Source organism: Phascolarctos cinereus, unplaced genomic scaffold (genome assembly GCF_003287225.1).
Source record: "Phascolarctos cinereus isolate Bilbo 61053 unplaced genomic scaffold, phaCin_HiC Scaffold_4;HRSCAF=312, whole genome shotgun sequence".
In the NCBI taxonomy this organism is placed as follows: domain Eukaryota; kingdom Metazoa; phylum Chordata; class Mammalia; order Diprotodontia; family Phascolarctidae; genus Phascolarctos; species Phascolarctos cinereus.
In genome coordinates, this window is record NW_027555847.1 from 663,411,933 (window position 1) to 663,431,552 (window position 19,620).

The following is a 19,620-nucleotide window of genomic DNA, read 5'->3' on the forward strand; positions in this document are numbered from 1 at the left end:
CTCATTAATTCATTGAACAAATAGGTATGATTTGTTCATTTCTATGCTAACCTGGGTGGAGGAGGCAGCCCTCTTCCTTTGCTCATTCTCTTCTCAGATCCATAACTGCTCCACTCATCTCGAGATTCCCGTCCACGGCGATCTGGTCCTCCACGGCGTTCTGCATAGTGCTTAAAAATGAAATAGGCAACAAATGATGTTCTAGTACAAATTTATACATCACTCACACAGCAAAGAGTATTATTAGTGAAAATGACCTTAAATGCTACTGGCTCACTTAAAAAATAATGTATTTTATTATCTCTAAACTCACTGAGAGGAGCCATTGTCTTTCTGTGAACCAACATTTTATAGGTTCTTTAAATTAAATTCCCGCTCAACTGCAGATAACAGAAACATTTCATCAACTGAATGGGAAACTGATTTTTAAAAACTCTTGAGAGTTTTTAAGCTAGGCAAGAATAAATAACAATATTCCTTCTTACCAAAAAAACCCTTCACTAATTTTTTTCCCCAAGTACCCAACAGAGGCAAAAAAAAAAAAGATCTGAGTTCCATTAAGTTCCATTCAACTCACCTGTCCATCTCTGTCTCCCATCATTGACCTTGAACTTTCTCTCCTGAGGGTAAAAGCAGTAATACTTGTCATATCATTTAACCGATAGATGATTTTTGTTAATAAAATTATACATGTGCAACCTATACAAAGAGAACGATTATTCTCATATACAACGTCACCATAATTTATTGACTTGCAAAAACCAAGACAAACTCATTCATAGGAAGTAAAACTTTTTTTTTCCAGAATGAATGCTGTCATCTAAAATGAAAGGAAGGTGGTAAAACACAATCTACACCAAAATTACAGCATTTATGTTTGTTTATAAGCCCACAAATATTGCTCAAGTTGATTTTATTATATTTGCGAACCAATTCCTATACATCCTCTAAAAAAAGAGAAAAAGAGCTGCCATCATTTCTAAATTTTCACAAGTAAATCCATTTATAACCTACAACTGTAACAAGAAAAGCTAGCTTTAATAATTGTATTTTTTGGTATACTTTCTTTAAATATGTACTAGACAAAGCAAATTATTATTTCATTTTTATCTCAGTCCAGAGTTTGCAATATACCAACCTGTCCACTGAATGATCCTGGTACCGGCCTCGATCTCTATGGTCAAAATCATGGAAGCGATCTTGGCGGCTAAATTCAGAATGGTATCTGTCATCCAGGGCTGCCCTCTTTCCTTCTGGCCAATAAGAATCATCCCGCCTAAAGGAAAAGCAAAGATTTCTATTAGTTTAGTGAAAGAATAGGAAAAAAAGAACAAACCTACTTTTCTTTCAGTCTAAATCTCATTGATAATGTCTATTAAGTTATGCTGAGGAGACTAAGTCTCCAAATTACCACTTGTTATCATTAAATGGATTCAGTGATGGACTACACGTTAATTTTACTGAGACAGCAGACTCTTTTCTGCATGTGTTTAAAGATTTTTTTTTAGCAGTAAGAACATTTGCCCCAATTTGAATTTAATGATTTAACGCGCTGCTTTCATCTACATTAAAAAGGAGTTTAAATAAGAACATATTTTATCTTTACAGAACATTAAGTAGTGTTCGATAGAGTAATGAGAGAAGCTTTATTTCAATATGCCACAGCAGTAGAAAAGATGTTACCATACTAGAGTTGAAGTTTGGATCTTTAAGCAGCAAAGAGCTACTTGGCAACAGTACTATAAAAGTTCCATTAAGAAAACCTAACATTTAGACTATTATTGACAAAAGGTAGGACCATACTAACATGGCTGATCCATTTAACAGAAATAAAATCGTGTAATAACAATTTTTATAAACTGCTACATATGGTGTAACATAGTAGATAGAGAGATGGCAGGAAGACCTGGGTACAAGTCCTGCCTATGTCACATAATGGCCGCGTGCCCTTTCAACGCTCTAGGCAACTCTATGAAGTTGCAAAGAGAGGTGCTGATCTGTGTCAGTAGAGGGAGTTCTGTGGTGAGGAGTTCTCTAAAGCAAGGAAATCACAGGTGTGGTGCCTACTCTTAACCCAAAATTTCTGGCACAGACTGAAGAGTGGGGATATAATTAATGCGTCATAACTTAGAAGTCCTAACCTCCCCACTCTCCACATTCCCAAACCAAAATGAAATTATTTTTATCTCTGGTACTGATTCACACTGCTTTTCTCCACATGTTCATATTATTAAGCATACAAAAACCCATGGTTTCAATTCCAAAGAGCAAGATTTTGAAGCACCATTTAAATGATAGCTATCATCATTACTATAACTGGTGTTCTATGACCCCTATCTTTCCAAAGCAATACTGAAATTTCCCAAAGCTTGCTTAACATTTAACACATAACACAATAGTATGCCAGATGTATGAATAAGGCATTCATTTTCTGAATTCATTCAATATTTCTAAAAAATAAAATTTTCTTTACCTGCCATCCACATCGTAAGGACGTCTGATTGCAGGTCGTCTTCCTTGTTCATAACGGAGTGCCTGCTGTCGGCGGAGTTCTTCCCTCTCCCTATGAATTCGCTCTTGTTCTCTGCGCCTCTCATACTCTATGTGCATCCTCTCCCTCTCTAGTCGCTCTCTTTCCATTCTTTCTCTTTCTAGACGCTGTCTTTGAACAGCAAGTCTCTCACGAGCTATTTCCAAGCGTTCTCTTTCTTCTCGCTCCTGTAAGGCTTGAATTCGTTCTTCTTTCTCACTCCATTCACATGCTCTGAGTTAAAATAAGAGATAATCAAATCTCTTAGACTCTAAAATATAATCAGGCTGACATGATTATGTGGGTCATTTAGATAAAACCTTATAGATTAGAGCTGGAAGCAAGCTAAAAAATCCAGTGTGATCCCCTTACATTTGTTAGATGAAGAAAGTAAGGCACAAAAGCATTTCAAAATTCATTAAAAAAAAAAGCAGGCACATTAGAATCCAAATTTGCCACTTACTAACGTAAGAACCAGCTGAGGAGATGAAGATGGATAATCTAACAGTAGTGCAAAAAGCACTGGACTAAAAGTCAGAAGCTTTTGGCTCTGGCATTATTCTACTGAGGATTGTATGTTTCAAATCAGTTCACATTTCTGTGCTTATATTTTCTAAGCTATGAAATGAAGGGGTTGGAATAGATAATTGAGGTTGTTCCTATAAGAAAGAAATATATTGCTTCAATGGAAAAAAAGGAATGAATATGAGGTGGAGTAGAGGAGAAGTGACTTTGTCAGAGTGATGTGGACAAGGGGAAGGGAAAGTACTGTACAATTAGAATATAAAAACAGATTAGAGGAAGAAGCTACTTGTTTTCCCAAGAATGATATAGTAGAACCACAGAAGCTATCAGGTAAGAGATCACTAAGGAAGAGGCTTTGAAAAGGCAGCTGTGGTAGTTGGTGCTTTCCTCCACAGGGGGTACCAAGGCAGTAGCCCTGCCTGGTATTTTTTGACCTGATAATAACAGAGTCTTGTTGTATTCCTTGAAATAAAATAACAGAACTCCCATAAATTATCAAAATAGATGACAACTACCCACTTTTGGTAGTTCACACTTCCAGAAGAAACTTAAAACACTTTCCTAATGACTACAAAGTCTTAGGCAAGAAACTTTAGACTATAAGGGAACAGACTGTGTTTTCCTAACTACTGCCCACTGAAGGCAAGGGATGTAGAAGAGAAAAACTAATTTGCAAAGTGGACAACTGCACAGTGGATAAGAAGGTGGTATTTGAGAGAACTAAGAATTCTGGATCATAGCCTCCAATACAGGGTTGACAGATAACTGGTCAGGGATGGAGAACACCAAACAAATGCTAATAGGAATATACTTGCCAAGTGTGAGCTTTAAACTAGAAATGACAAGAGCAGAAAACTGTGTATCTTCACATTTAGCTATTATGGAGAGTAGCCACAAAGACTAGCAGATGAAACACCCTGAAATTCACAGGAGACAAAATCCAAGAAAGGAGTCAGTAGTAAAACCTATGGCTTCAAGTGTCTATAAATGCCCAAAGTTTAGGTAACAAGGAGGAACTAGAGGTCTTACTGCAAGGGGGGAAATTCTATTTCAGAGATATAACTGGGATATTTTGGAATGAATCTATGACCGAACTATGGCTTTGGATAGGTATACTTTATTCCAAAGAAAAAGCACAAGCAAAAAGGGTGAGGAGATAGCACTGTATATTAAGAAAACACACACACACACACACACACACACACACACACACACACACACACACACACGGAAATCCAGGAACGAGAGGAGGGAAGCATGACAGAATATTTGGGTTAAAGTCTAAGGAGAAAAAATAAGAGATTCTGTCAAAGGAATATACTACAGACCACACAAAGAAACAGAGAAGTAGTCTGTGAAGTATATCACGTGCCTGACACAGCAGCAGAACTTCACAGCAGCTAACAATTTCTTGACTTAATGATTTCACCATTCAAAAAAAAAAAAAAAGGAAGAACAAAGAAGAATTCTCTTCTGGATATGATTCCGGTCCAGACAGCAGAACCAGGAACAATAGGCAGCAGTTGCAAATAGGTCTATTTAGGCTTGATGAGTCCCTTTCCTTTATAAGTTTTCCAGCAGAGACTGGATGGATCATTCATTGATTACGATATAGTGGGGATTCTTTTAGTGTATGGTGTGAACTAGCTTGTCACCAAGGTCTCTTCCAAACTCTCAAATTTGGAGATTCAATACAACTCTATGTGATTATGCAGCAAAAGAGCCAGACCAGAGGGAAATCCTGGAGTCAGTGCTCCACTGGAAAAATCACCTTTTACTTTATTTTTGGTGAGGCAATTGGGGTTAAGTGACTTGCCCAGGGTCACACAGCTAGTGTTATGTGTATATGAGACCAGATTTGAACTCAGGTCCTCCTGACTCCAAGGCCAGAGCTCTACCCACTGTGCCGCCTAGATGCCTCCCCCTCCAAACATCTTTTAAAGAACTAGAATGCATCTGAAATATCTTTAACTTGCTCTATTATTTATAAAGTTCTAAAGGTAACAAAAACGCACAGTACAAAATCTTTGAGGATAGAAAATCCCTGGAAATTTGGGCTCCCCCTCAAATTGGAAACAAATGGGTAGGCCTGAGTTGGAGAAACGAATGAACAAACTATGCCATAGGAATTCAACATAATGTTATTTATGTCTTAAGACACAAAATACGAGGAATTCAGAGAAATATAGAAAGGCTTGTATGAACTAATGCTGAATGAAGTATACAGATTCAACAGAATATTTATAAGGTCTACAATAAGTGAAATGAAAAAATAAAAAAAAAACCCATAACACTCCCGCCCCAATAAAATTAGGCCAAGCTAAGTTCTAATGACCAATCTTAGCTCCAACGAGAGATAACAAAACATACTTTCCTCCTTTTGTGAGGTAGAAGACCAAGAGTGCACTTATTATATTCACTCTAAATCCTAATTACAGTATTGGTTGGCTTTGCCTAGTTGTATTTGTTACAAGGGAGGATTCAATGGAGAAGCAGAAGTGGTGGTGTGTTATATTTGGGAATGATGAATATCAAAACAAAAGGCATTAGTAAGGTATTTTTAAAATCTGGGCTCCTAATACCTATGTGACTCCAATGAATTACAACTTTTCTGGGCCCTAGTTCCTGTACATATATGATAAAATGGTGAAGCACTAGACAATTTATAAAGTTCTTTTACGCTGTAAATCCTGATTCTATATTCAGAACTGCCAAGCCATTCACAAACTGATGTAAAATCCTAGGAGATGTATAATATAACAGCAATCAGAAAAGGCAACCAATATTTCTGTTAACTCACCTTCGGGACTCTGAATCTCTCATCTTCCGCTGGTCTCTGGACTTATCAAACGACACAACAGACCGTTTTTCTCTACTGGCAGATTTGCGATCTTGGCTCTTTGAGACCTGAGTTTTTAAAAGTGAATTATAAACTTTTAAGTGAGAAAAACAATTGAGAAAGTAAACTGAAAGGCACACGTAGAACTTTTAGCCCCATACTAACATCTAAATACTAAAAGAACCAGAAGTTCTCCAGTGTGTCAGGTAGACTCCTAATGACATAGGGAAAAAGTATCACAAGGTGGATAAGATGCAGGGATTAACATCTGCACTGACTGTAATTGTGAATTTATTCAAGTAATTGGATTTCTGTTCAACATTCATTATCAATGGCTTGAATGCCAATATAGAGGGTCAACTTATCAAATGTGTAGATGACAAAACTGGGAAGACAGCACTTACACCGGATGATAGAAATGCGATCTAAAAAGATCTAGAGACTAGTGATACTCACAGAAACTATTAAAATGAAATTTAATTTGGATAAATGTGAACACTTCAGCTGGATTAAAAAAAATAAAACTTCATGAATAGAGAGGAGAAATGGTTAGAAAGCAGTTTTACTTAAAAAATAAAAAAGCTTGGAGATGCAATGAATTGCCAATGATGCAGAAATTTTTAAAAAAAAGTCACTTTTGACTCCATTAGTAACAGCAATATATTCAGACTTAAGGAGGTGGTGGTCTTCATGTACGTACAATGCGCTAGTTAGCACACCTGAAGTATCGTGCTCAGTTCCAAGTTCCATATTTGAACAGGGACACCGAAGTTGTACAGAATTTTACTCAACGTTAAGGAAACGGGCTGCCTCCTTGGGTCAGTTTTCACGCTCATCAGCAATCAAGGCAGAGAGTAAATGGTCACTGTTAGAGCCTGCAGTGGTTCACAACATGGTACACACCGGAACTAGGTCAGGGCTTCTTAAACTTTCTCCCCTGGTGACCCTTTCAGCACTTCTTAAATTGTGGGTTGCAACCCTGTATCTAGCCGCTAGATGACACTTGAAGTCCCAATTAACTGTACATCTATATATGATTCTATGAACCAACAAAGTATATATTTATTCCGTAGTTAGCACTACGGAAGAGTAGAAAGCATAGGGTGCAGTTGCCACCTTCAAGGAGTTTTGTGTGTGAAGCAGCAAGAAGAATATAAAGTTTCAACTTTTAAGCCTAACATAAGATTCCATCAAATTAGAGTTCAATAGAGAAATCTTCAATTTTACTTAGCTTTCCAAAATATACATTTAAAATAATTACAAATGCCAAGTAATGAAATATAGTAACATGAAAACTAAATATGCTGTCATCTGAATTTTTGCCTTTTTTTTTTTTTTTGGGTGAGGCAATTGGGGTTAAGTGACTTGCCCAGGGTCACACAGCTATTAAGTGTCAAGTGCCTGAGGCTGGATTTGAACTCAGGTCCTCCCTACTCCACTCTATTGACTGCGCCACCTAGCTGCCCCTGTCACCTGCATTTTTAAAACACGTGACACCCATAATTACACAATTAATCAGGGAAAATGGAGTTACATTTTCTCTTTTCTTAAAAAAAAACTCAATGGGATGAAATCTCAGTATGTCTGATTCCTATAAAAAACTAGAAGGCATTTTCATATTATGAGTTTATCCAGATGCACATAAAAGGGACAAGATGCTGTTAATATACTTACTCCCTCTTTTCCTCCACTTGTTTTTACACTGATAACAGGTTCTCCTTTGGATTTGTCCATTACTACAGTCCTCTCTGTACCTCGACTTCCTATATGAAGTACAATTAGAAATCCAAGATAAACAGCATAACACTGCAGCAATAAAACATATCTCAATGTATGTGTGTAAGCAACTGACCAAAGACAACCAATCTGATATGAAGAGAATAATACTGTTACATTATTAATGTACCTGACTTAGTAGCTCTAGCTCGGTCAGATCCAGGTTTCTGTTCATCTTTATCCTTCTCATCACTTCCATCTTCTTTTCTACTGTCATCTTTTTTGTCCATTTTATCATCTCTTTTTATGTTGGTAGATCTAGGAATATCACCACAATCCCCCAACACACAAAGAATATGTATCAGATTAAGTAACAAACCGTAATTTGGATGTCCCAATATCTGGTATAAGACTGATAATAACTTGTACATTTTTTTCTTTTTTCCTCATGCAACTAGCAACAGGTCCTTTTAAGTAACTTGGAAGATGTCCCAAGGGCACCTAAAATCGACCTTGTCCAAAATTAAGCTTATTATTTGCTTTCCCTCAATCAATAAACACTTACTAATGATCTCCCAGGGGCCCAATCTTCCACGTTTGAAACCTTGCTCTTTCTTCTACTGTATCCTCCCTTTCCAATCAGTTACCAAATCCAATTTATTCTATTTCTTCAATACCTCTCCCATCTACCCCATCGTTCTCTATTCCTACAACAATCTTAGTATAATACTCTAATATAAATACATTCTTAAAAGGTCTTCATGGTTCTATTCCCGCCCCTTTCAAGAAAGCCTGCATGTCATTCCCAGACTAATCTTCCTTATGCATCTGTGTGGACAAGCCCCTGCTTAGGCACTCAAGTACCTCAGCAATCTGACACCATCCCCTACTTTTTCAGCACTATCACTACTCTGTATTCTCTATACTCCCAGTCCAACTGGCCATGTCTGCTGAATGAACATTTCTAGCACTTTCCTTCTGTGCTCATAATGCTCTGTATGCCTAGAATGCCCTTCCTCTCATCTTCTGGAGATGGTGTGGTGTAATGTAGTACAGGAGTGACTTGCAATTTAATTTTTCTGGATAATTTATAGTATAGCCTGTAACTATGAATATACCCTAAGGCTGTTTGATTTTACCAATGCCTATGGATTTAATCATCCCTACACAGTTGATTCCCAGATCTATGTATCCAGCCTAAGTCTCTCTGCTGAGCTCCAAAACTATCTCTCACTAGTGGACATTTCAAAATGGATGTCCTTTAGGCACCTTAATCTCAACATATCACTATCTTCTCCAAAGCTATTCCTCTTCTAGATTTTCCTACTTCTGTTGAATTACCCAGGTTTACAACCTTGGAGTCATCCCTGAATCCCCAACTCTCTCACCCACGTAGCTTACCTAGTTGCCACGACTGATCCATTCTACCTCTATTATCTCTAGCATCTGTTCCCTTGTCTCCAGTCACATGGGTACCACCTTAGTCCAGGTATACATCACCTCTCTGGATAATTAGTCCAGAATTCAAGCCTCCTTGCTTTCAGACTCCCCTTTCTCTATGCATTTAAAGCCCTTCCTCCTGGCTTCAACTTGGTCTTATTATTCATTATTCCCCTTCTCATAGTCTGTAGTTCAACCAAACTGATCTTTTTTATTGTTTCTCACATAGGACACTCTAAATTCCATCTCCTAGCTTTTCCTGACTGTCCCTAATGCTTGGAATGCACTCCCTATTCCATTCTGCTTAAGAGAAATCTTCATTTTTTTTCTTTCAAAGCTCAGCTCAAGTGTCATCTTCTACAAGAAGCCTTTCCCAATCCTTCCATCTACAACCCCCATCCTTGTCCCAATTACCTTATGTTTATTTTGTAAATGTTTACGCATACAACCCTCCTTTAAAGAGTAAGTTCCTTGAAGATAGGAACTATTTCATTTTTGGTTCCCCAGTACCTAGCAGTACTTGACACACGGCAGGCACTCAATAAATGTTTATTGAATTACTGCTCAAGATTATTTTGCCTCTCTAATTCAGTTTCCTCATCTGTAAAATATGGATCAAATTAAAAAAAAAAGTGGGCAAAGTGCTTTATAAATTTTACGGTACTCTACAAAATATCAATAATTATTGTTATTTACCTATCTCCTAAGACCTAATTCAAATGCAACCTCCTCACTATGACTTCCCCGTTACATCTCAGACAGCTGTGTTTTGTACTTCTCTTGTATGTTTATGAATTGTTTTGGATTACAGAATTGTGTTAGTACAGCACCAGGAAGTTAGGGACTAAGATTCACCAAAAGTATTTAATAAATCAATTATGTTTTCAGTTTTTAAAAGTTAAGACAAATACCTGTCACTGTTAGTTGATTTCTCTCTCTTTCCATCACTTTCTCTTTTGTCTGAAGTTTTCTTGCCAGCAGGTTCATTTTTTGTCTGAAATCATATTAATTTAAAGCAAAACAGGGTTACACGAACTAATTTCTTATAAGTAATTGGTCACACCACCACAAAGGGAGGTTTAGAACTTACTTTTTCTACTGAGATCATTTTCCCATGAAGCTCTGTCTTGTGAAGATGGTTAATACATTTTGTTGCTTCCTCAGATGTGGACATTGTGACAAAACCATAACATCGAGCCCCAGGACTTCGAGCATTAGTGACCACCTTGGCACCAACAACCTTTAGGAAAGAAATATACACTAGGCATCAGCAAGAAGACGGTATTTTTTTTTTAAGAGGACAATATTAAAGACTGGAAGATCCACTCATAGCTAGATGCACCAACCCTGTAATCTTTCACCCTTTCTTGGGATAGTTTAATTACTTAACAATCAACTTTTATTGTGTTGCTGCTGGCAGAAGACTTGGAAAACAGACTAGACTAAACTGCTACTAAACGAAAGAGGGTGGGTACTTTGGCAGGTGAGGTCACAGACAACATATATTTTATTGCTGTTATTTGTATAGATGTCATTTACTTCTTCTATTCTACTGCAACATTCCTAAAGATTCACAATTTCATTAATATAAGTTCCCTCTACTAAAGCAGGACTAAAACCCCTCTTGACCCTAGTAGACAGTCTCAAGGGTTGCTAAAAGAAACAAAAACCCAGTTACCTAGCGGACAAATTTCCAAGCAATGAACTTTGATGCTAGCCTGGCCATCAGACAAGACACGCTTAAGCGTATCTAGGTCTATAATATGAAACCTTTCAAGCTTGGCAGGATCCAGAAAATGTGTATTCTACAGATGTTGCCTTTGAGAACCTATCTCCACACCATGGTGAGGTATCAAGAGTGAGATTTTAGAGGTTTTGCTACTAATCATCATGAATGGCTATTATTGAGGAAGAGGATCAATCTCTTCCAAAATCAGAAAGAGATGGTGCAGCATAACAGAAAAGAACATTGGACTGGGAGTCCAAGTGAATGCTGCCGTAAATTCTTTTTTGAAATTGTAAGCAAATTACTACATTACACAAAGAGTAGACAACCACATATAAGCATCAATGTAGGATTCTGAATATATATGTACAGTTTACTGTTGCAATGAAACAACACAAGAGTTTAATGACATATTCTGAATAATTAATTTTCATCGTACTACAAATTAAGAGTAAAACTCACAAAAATATTTACACTTGAATTCAAGCCAATATTTTAGGCTCCCCCCTTCTCACTTTACTGTTCATTTTTTAATAGGCTACTGGTAATGAATTTTTCCTGATAAAATCTACTATTCAGTCATCATCATAAACTACAGATGTTCAAAATGTTTTTTTTTTTACAACTTCCCACAAAGGCCCCACCGTCTCTCCCCTGTCAAAATGTCAGAACTGAGGTTCCCTGTTTGTTTTTTTAAACTAATAAACTCCTATTTTCAAAGGGGAAGGGATATAAATGCAAAGAAGACTTAAGAGTACCTGAAAGATAGAGGGATGATACTGAGTCAGAAAGAATACTGAAAGGGACAGAGGAAACTTTCCCCAATTCGGCTTGGAAACCACTTACGTATTAGATGGACATTCTTACATGAAAGACATATGAATTTGGCTAAGTAAGGCCAATTAGGATACTTTGCTTAAGTTTTCGATTTTCCAAAGTCTTACTTTCCACATTCTTTTACTAAATTAAAACTGAACAACCCAACACATAAATATGAAATAAGTGATTAATATAAAATAAAACTTATACTCAACAAGGACTGTGTTTTTAAAGTCTTGGGAGGCTTTCTATACATAAATTCCAGTGATACTTTCATTGCTCAAAATTAAAACTGCTGACAGTGAGAATATAAAATCTATGAAGAAAACTATCTCATCATTCCAGGCAAATCTTACTGTGATAAAAAAAATGTTACCACCCAGCTTGATCAGCCACCCATTTGGATTTAGCTCCAAAAGACTTTTAGCTGTTAAAAAAATCAGATGTACAAGTACTCTTAAGGATGAAGATTTGCCACCACTGAGATTATAAAAAAACATATACACTATTGACTATTTTGACTATTTGACTTTTATGAACCTTTGACTTTGACCCTTTGACTATCATGAAAAGATTAACACTCATTCTGATGTAAAAATTTTGGGATGTTTAACAAAAATTGGTCCAACTTTTTTTTTTGGTCCAACTTCTTATTATACTCCATACAACCTTATACTCCACACAAGCCTTTAATTCTTACCTTTCCATACTTGCTGAAAAGATTCTTCAAATCTATAGCTCTGGTGGTAGAAGAAAGTCCACTAACCCAAAAGTTTCTACCACAACTGTTAGTGGCATGACCTGGTTTGAAAGAAAATTTCAGCCAATAATTAGTGTTTTGGAGACTACAAGTCCTTCAGGAAACTCTGAAAGACTAAAGCACACACAAGCACATGTGCACACAAAGACAGTTAACAATTTCTAGATGGCACTAACACATGACTAGAAATTTTTATGGGAGCTGTAAGGGATAAGAAGAGGCATTCTCAATTATCACTAAAGCCCATTTTTCTCAAGTCAAGAAGACACAACATTAATATAAAAATTCTCTATGAAATCACTACCTCTTTCTTTGCTTTAGTGTGTTCTTCTATCTTGAAGCTGTTTCACTCAAACCTATTAACCAGTGATTACAGCCAATAAAATTACTTTTCAATTAATGACACTAATACAGAATAGGTGTGGATAATCCAAATACCAAATAATCCAAAATTATTTGATGCCAGAATTTTTTTTCAAAGTGTAGAAGTTGGATTTCCAAAGCCTACTATCTGAATTTCTTTACATACATGCAAACCACAACTATTCAAGCTGGAGAGTGGCTTGAAAATGTATAAAATCCAAAATGTGAATTAACAGCCTCCTGCCAACTAAGAGCTAAGTTATTTTAACTCTGAGGTAAAGTATGCCTGGATCCCACAGGACATATGTAAAAGTTCCAAAGAGGCAAATTTAGGCTTGATATAAAGAGAAATATTTCTAATTTTCTAGTTGAATGTGTTACCCTTATAGGCGGTGGGCTGCCCAGCACTGGAGGTCTTAAAGCAGTGGCAAGACAATCACTTCTCAAGTATGAGAGGAGATTCCTTTTTAGGTCCCATGTGAGACTAGAAGGCCTCTGAGATTCTAAAACAATAATACTCTTGTACCTTTCTATTTCCTTGGGCAAACATTTAACTTCATGGTGCTTTAATTTCCTAATGTATCAAACAAGGGAATTAAGCTACATCACCCCTCAAATATCGTAGGCCTGCTCTAGATTTATATAATCCTATAAATATGGCCCCTTCTATGACACTTAACCACTCTGTAATGGAATTTTCTCACCTGGGGTATTCTATGAAATAAATGACAATATCAAATAGGAAAATTTCTTCCCCAATGAAAACATTACAAATTCGTGTAACGATGAATTGACTTATTATGGGGTACAAGTAAATTCTATAACCACTACTGAAGTTAAAGAGAACATCCCATAATCTGACACAATACCTTTTTCATCTTTGGAGACTCTTTTGGTATCTGAGTCCTCTTCAAAAGAGCTAGAGACAAAAGTTAATGTTATATAAGCATGGAAAAAAACATATAGAAAACTAACTAAAAAAGTATAATATACGTGCTATAGTTGCATACCTACCAGAAATTTAGTTTTGAAATAAAAGATACCTGGCAAACTTGCATTGGAAATCTGACCCAAGAACTAAGATGTCAGACTCTTAGAGGAGTTAATTAATTGTTGGATTAAAGCTAACTAGGAAAGGTTATAGAAAACAACCATAGTAGGTTGAGAAAGGGAAAAAAAATTATAAATGTTTTAAAACACACAAAGAAACCAATCAGATTTTCTATAAATAAGTTACAATTTCATCAGTCTGGCTGGCCAATTGAAGAAAACAGCTTATGTGTGTCATTAAATGACCAATGAAAAAAAGATAGCATCTGGTCTAGAACTGAGAAAAAACAAACCTCATTTTCTGATCACCGCCCTCATTGGTAGAGGACTCTTTAGTAGCAGATGAATCTTCGTTATTAGCTTCATCTTCACTTTTCTTAACGTCTTCTTTGCTATCTTTGGTTTCAGGGCTTGAGGCTTTCTCTGGCGTTTCCTGGGCTTCCTCGCTAGAAGCTTCTGCATTTTCTGATGCTCTGCTACTCTGATCAGTTAGGTTCTCTACCACTACAGTGTCAGAGTCCATTTTCTCTTCATCTACTTTCTGCTCGCTTTTCTCCCTTTTCACTATATCTGAGTGCTTTTCTGCCTTCCTGGCAATTGCTTGTGTTGACTCGCTGTCCAAATCTAATGCATCCTCCTCTGGATGAGCGGTGACAAAATTGTCCTCTTCCTCTGCAAGCTTTTTGTTTGGCCCCACGCTACTTGCATCCTGTGAAAATGGCTGCTCCAGGTCGGAACCTTCTTCTTTTAGTGGGTCAGACTTACAAGTTTCCCCCAAAATGTCGAGTATTTTCTCATTTTCTATGGATTTAACAGGAATAGAATGGCACAAGGTTTAATTACCAGGGAAATAAAGCAATCACAAATGCGGAACTGGCACGGCTGCCACACTAACACGAAGAGAACTGCTAGCTACACAGAGATTGGAAAACCCTGACGTACACAAACTTACACTGTTTAAAACTACCTGCATTCCAACAGTATAGTATATTAAAAAAGTGTCAACCTAGAGGGAAGTGAAAAGGATCCCAGAGATTAACCCCTAAAAACCTTCTGGCTGATTCTTGACAGTCTTCATTATGTTGCTGTTTATATACGGCTCTTCAAAATTTAGCTTCCAAGTCCAACGTGTATAACTGAATGTACCATCATTCACTGACAGCTCAATTTCGAAATTTCTTTTGAATTTCTTTTAACAGAACAGTCCAATATGAAAACCAGAAACTCTTCCAACGGTGCAGGAGTATTATTTGCAGTCCAGAAAGTGAACAGTATTTGTTTTGACATTTCATGAAGAAAATCTTTCCTCTTCTGGAATCCAGTTACTTCTTAGTATTTTAAATTTAGTTCCCCACAACAGTTTTAAATTGCCTGAACTGCTTTAATCAAAACTATCAAATAAAGATATTGCAAAATATCACAAGATCTGTTTTGGTGTGCAAAACCTTTTAAGAGTAAGGCAAACTCTTTATATTCATCTAATTAATATTTATTAAAGTGAATGGGATAATCCATCTCCCAGACATTGTTACATAAAACGATAAAGCCTCCACTTTCACAGATCTGGTGATATGACTGGGTTTCCAATCTCTATGATCCTGGTATGATTGGGATTGTCCACCATCAGAACAATGAACACCATAGTAAGGTAATTACTAGGAAATAATAATATTGATAATAATAATTAAGGATTTAAAATTAGAAGGTGGAAAATTGAAATGGTTTCAAACCCTTGCTTCTGGTTTCTGATTTAACAGTACCTGGCTCCAAGGATGGATCTTCAATCTCCTGTAACACAAAAAAGAGAAAAAAAAGGCATTGCCAAACGAATGAAGCTTATAGTTTTTTAAAAATACTAAACAAGAATGGAAAACTATAACCCTGAAAAATGCAAATTACAGAGTAAAAATATTTTTGAAGATACTGGTCCAGGTTAAGGTAAACTATTCACCTTGGGAAAGAAACCTCCACAGCAAGCAATCTCCCTTCTGCACCCTGTTCTCCCAAATTTTGGAGTACCATTAATAAGCAGGAGATGTGGGCCTTTAACAACAGTAAGTATTATTAATAAACTTGAAATAGGATTTGTACATACAAGCTATTCTTTCTTTTAGTCATAGGCTTTTCAGGAATCAATAATACAGCATATTTCTGAAACAGTGGTCAACTTTTGATAATTCAGATGGAGGTGGATCAGAAATGCAGATAATCCAATATGCAGAGTATTTGAAAATCATTTCTACATGCCTTAAGGATGTTTTTGTACTTACATTTGAGAACTGGCATGTCTGGTGATCTGGGAATTCATGTCCAACAAAATAACAAAGTCCTACTATGAAGACCCAAAGGTGAACTAGGAATCTCTTAGGCTTTCCTGCTTTACGATGTTGCAGAAAGAGGACTGAATTTGAAATCAGAAGACCTGGGTTTGAATTCTAGTTGTTTCTATCTGCAGAATTATGGGCAATTCATTTTACTTCTCTGGACCTCAGCCTCAGTTTCTTCATCTAGAAAATGAAATGGCTAGCTAGATTAGCTGATATCTAAATTCCCTTTTAGTTCTAACTCAATCTCATGATTCTTGTGAAGCTCCCCTTTCAGAGTGCTACAAAATGCCAGCCTAAGTAAAGGTGTAACTTACAACAGCCTCAATAGGGGGGAAAAATGGGAACATGTTTGGATTTTCAAAGTGTTTTCTTGATGAAACAGATAGAAGTACTATGCAACGTCAGGGTAAAAGGAGTCCCTCAAGGCCATAAGCAGTAATTATGCACTAGGTGCTATTAATACACTGTTAATACAAGATGCGCACCGATAAGTTGTAATGCAGGGATGAGCATGAATAACCGACCTAAAGTTATATATTTCTGCTTTACATTATAAAAAAACAAAACAACAACAAAAAAGACGACAGCACCATAAGGCCTTAGAGTTAGAAAGAACCTCAGAAGCCATCTAGTCAAACTGCAAACCAACCCACGAATCTTGTTTGAGGCTCTGGAAGATGTTTTAAAATTACATTTGATTAGCTATTACACTGATCATAAAATCTATATAACTTAAAATAATGAAAATACCCTATAAAGGTCAGTTGAAATCCCTTGCCCAGATTCTCCCTTGCCCCCCCCCAACTTCAAACTAAGAACAGAGTACATCTTCTCAGACACAAAAACAAACAAAACAAGGAAGGTTCCTGGTTCATTGATTCTTTAGGGGCAGATGCTTTGGCTCAATCTGGGAAGAGAAATATAAAATGAGATCTACAAGAACTGACTACGCTTCAAATGTTTCCGTAAAAATGGTTCACTAAAGTGTTTTGCAGATTAGTACTTAATAAATGCTTGTTGAATTGGATACATCCAACAGTCGAAAGCAAGGTTTAACCTAAGATAAATTTATTCCCATAGTTTAAATTTATGTAGGCTACTAGCCATAAAAAAACTCAAGATATGCATTTAAGCAATCCACAGAAGAAACCAAGTTACATGTGTAAAGCAGAAATATCTGGAACCATTTCTTTTAATTTTTCACACAATCCAGACAAACTGACAAGCAAAATAGTTTCTTATACATCTTTGTATAATGATAGAAGCACTCTGATGAGAAGTGGTCTCATCAGATCACCGATTCTGTTTCCTTCTTCCTTTTTTTTTTTTTGGCAATTGGGGTTAAGTGACTTGCCCAGGGTCACACAACTAGTTAAGTGTCAAGTGTTTGGTCTGAGGATGGATTTGAACTCAGGTCCTCCTGACTCAAGGGCTGGTGCTCTATCCACTGTGCCACCTAGCTGCCCCACTGATTTTGTTTCTAGCACAGACTTCCATCATTCATGGAAACAACCACCGTGGAAAATGGGCATGCCATCCCTGACAATAACCACAGACAAAACTGGCATCAAGAGAGGTAAAACATATCACTATCTGCCTTTTTGCTGCACCCTTAGACTTCTTATGTGTGGACTCTATCAAAATGTGAGCTCCTAGAGCACAGGACTATCTTCACTTTTCTATTTGTATCTCTAGCACTGTGCTCTGCACATGGTAAATATTTAATAAATGCTTTTTCACTCATTGAATTCATCCATCTTTGTACAAGATGCACCTGTGCCTTTTTAAAAGGCACACTAGTGCCACTAAGAGTTTCCCTTTTCACAGCTCTGTCAACACTTCGCCTAGATTATAATTCCATGATTTTCACAGCCTCCTATCTCCAGGTCTCACTCAGTCTACCACCTTAATCTCACCCTGACAAAGATGATCTTATTTAAAGGCAAAGTAAAAATTCCTTCTAGCTAATTAAAAATAGCCACTCAGGCCCCTCAATAATCAAAATATATCAAAGAAATAAACTAACTCCCAGAGGAAACATTTTCTTATCAGTTACAGGTAGTTCAATATAGCCTTCAGCTAAATAGCAATAAGAAAGAGAATAACCCCTTTCTATCCACTATATGAGGAGAAGACAGCAGTGTTGATGTGGAGAAGCAACAATGAATGCTTGTTGCATAGATGGTATCATAAAACGTCTCAATGTCATGACTTAAAGCAGCGTAACTTTTGTTTTATTTAGACACAAAGTGTGACGTTTTTAACTCAGGATACCTTTTGAGATTTATTTCATTTGATACAATTGCTATTCCAGCTCAATCAGCCTACTTGGGCTGAGAGTGTCCATGGCTGGCCTCCCTTTCTTCCAAGGATGTCCCATTGTCCCAGGTCCCACACACTTGCAACTTCCATGCTTCTCACCTAAAGTTTCTTTTATATAGTTTAATTTTCTTTTTCTTTTTTTTGGTTAGGCAATAGGATTAAGTGACTTGCCCAGGGTCACACAGCTAGTTAAGTGTCATGTGTCTGAGGCTGCATTTGAACTCAGGTCCTCCTGAATCCAGGGCCGGTACTCTATCCACTGCGCTACTTAGCTGCCCCAAAGTTTAATTTTCCTCAAGGCTTAGCTCAGGTGCCACTGTCCACCTGAGACATTTCCTGATAGTTATTTAACTCCTCAAGTATAATTTAAGGTCCTTGGTAATTTTTAAGATTACAAAATAAAGCAGCCACAGAACCATTTGGGTACATGTGGTCTTCACAGGAAGAATTTCATCTCCTCAAGGTAGGGATGTTTGCTGTTGTCTTTATTTCCTAAAGGTACATGGCAGGTGCTTAAAAAATGTTGCTCGTGAAAATATTTTGCATAACACAAACTGGACTCACTGCATTGTAACGTTAAAGTGGACATATTAGAATTTTACCTGCACCACAGTGAAGTCAGATGATGAAGTATCTAAATTGTTTACACTCTCCTTGTCCGCCACCTGCAAAACAAGCAAAGAACATTTTATCATTCATTAAAGGAATAAAACCTTGTATTCAAAAAACCAAAGTTCTTTATCTAAAATATAAGATTTCATATGATATTGAACATCTTACATTTAAATAAGTGCTACTTATTGCCAATGCAGACAGTTCAGAAGGCAATACTACTACTCTGATAATTCTAGTGTTGTTCAAAACACTTATTTTGGACCAATTTATGAGCCACGTAAGAAAATCAGTGTTATTTCACGTCACTTCATTTGGACCCCAAAAGAATACAAATTCATTTTGACCACTTACCTTACTCACCAACCTTGAATAACTTTGGCTCTTTTTCCTAAAATCAAATCCAATACCCAAGTACAAAGACTGGACAAAATGAAGGCTATTCCAAAGCATATGACAGGCTCTGAAGGCATTTCTGGAAGAGGAGTTCCAGTTGGGCACTGGCACCATCATTGAAAGAAACCTCAAACAGTTAATTCTAAAGGGTACAACGCTCACTGTAACGTATAACTTGTTTTTTAAATTCACACC

General features: G+C 36.8%; 1 protein-coding gene across 6 annotated transcripts in view; it reads right to left on the reverse strand.

Annotated features, from left to right (window-relative positions):
- The window catches only part of SAFB (scaffold attachment factor B), a 48,696-nt gene that overhangs the window by 21,101 nt on the left and 7,975 nt on the right, over nt 1-19,620 (reverse strand). For all 6 annotated transcript variants that reach the window (XM_020971300.1, XM_020971299.2, XM_020971298.1 and 3 more), the window contains 14 exons: nt 19,020-19,082; nt 15,529-15,556; nt 14,062-14,569; nt 13,588-13,637; nt 12,296-12,396; nt 10,141-10,290; nt 9,962-10,044; nt 7,801-7,928; nt 7,569-7,657; nt 5,856-5,962; nt 2,474-2,764; nt 1,139-1,276; nt 578-620; nt 52-170 (listed from right to left, as the gene is read on the reverse strand). In XM_020971300.1, coding sequence (XP_020826959.1) covers nt 52-170; nt 578-620; nt 1,139-1,276; nt 2,474-2,764; nt 5,856-5,962; nt 7,569-7,657; nt 7,801-7,928; nt 9,962-10,044; nt 10,141-10,290; nt 12,296-12,396; nt 13,588-13,637; nt 14,062-14,569; nt 15,529-15,556; nt 19,020-19,082 — 1,898 coding nt within the window. The remainder of the gene's footprint in view (nt 1-51; nt 171-577; nt 621-1,138; nt 1,277-2,473; nt 2,765-5,855; nt 5,963-7,568; nt 7,658-7,800; nt 7,929-9,961; nt 10,045-10,140; nt 10,291-12,295; nt 12,397-13,587; nt 13,638-14,061; nt 14,570-15,528; nt 15,557-19,019; nt 19,083-19,620) is intronic.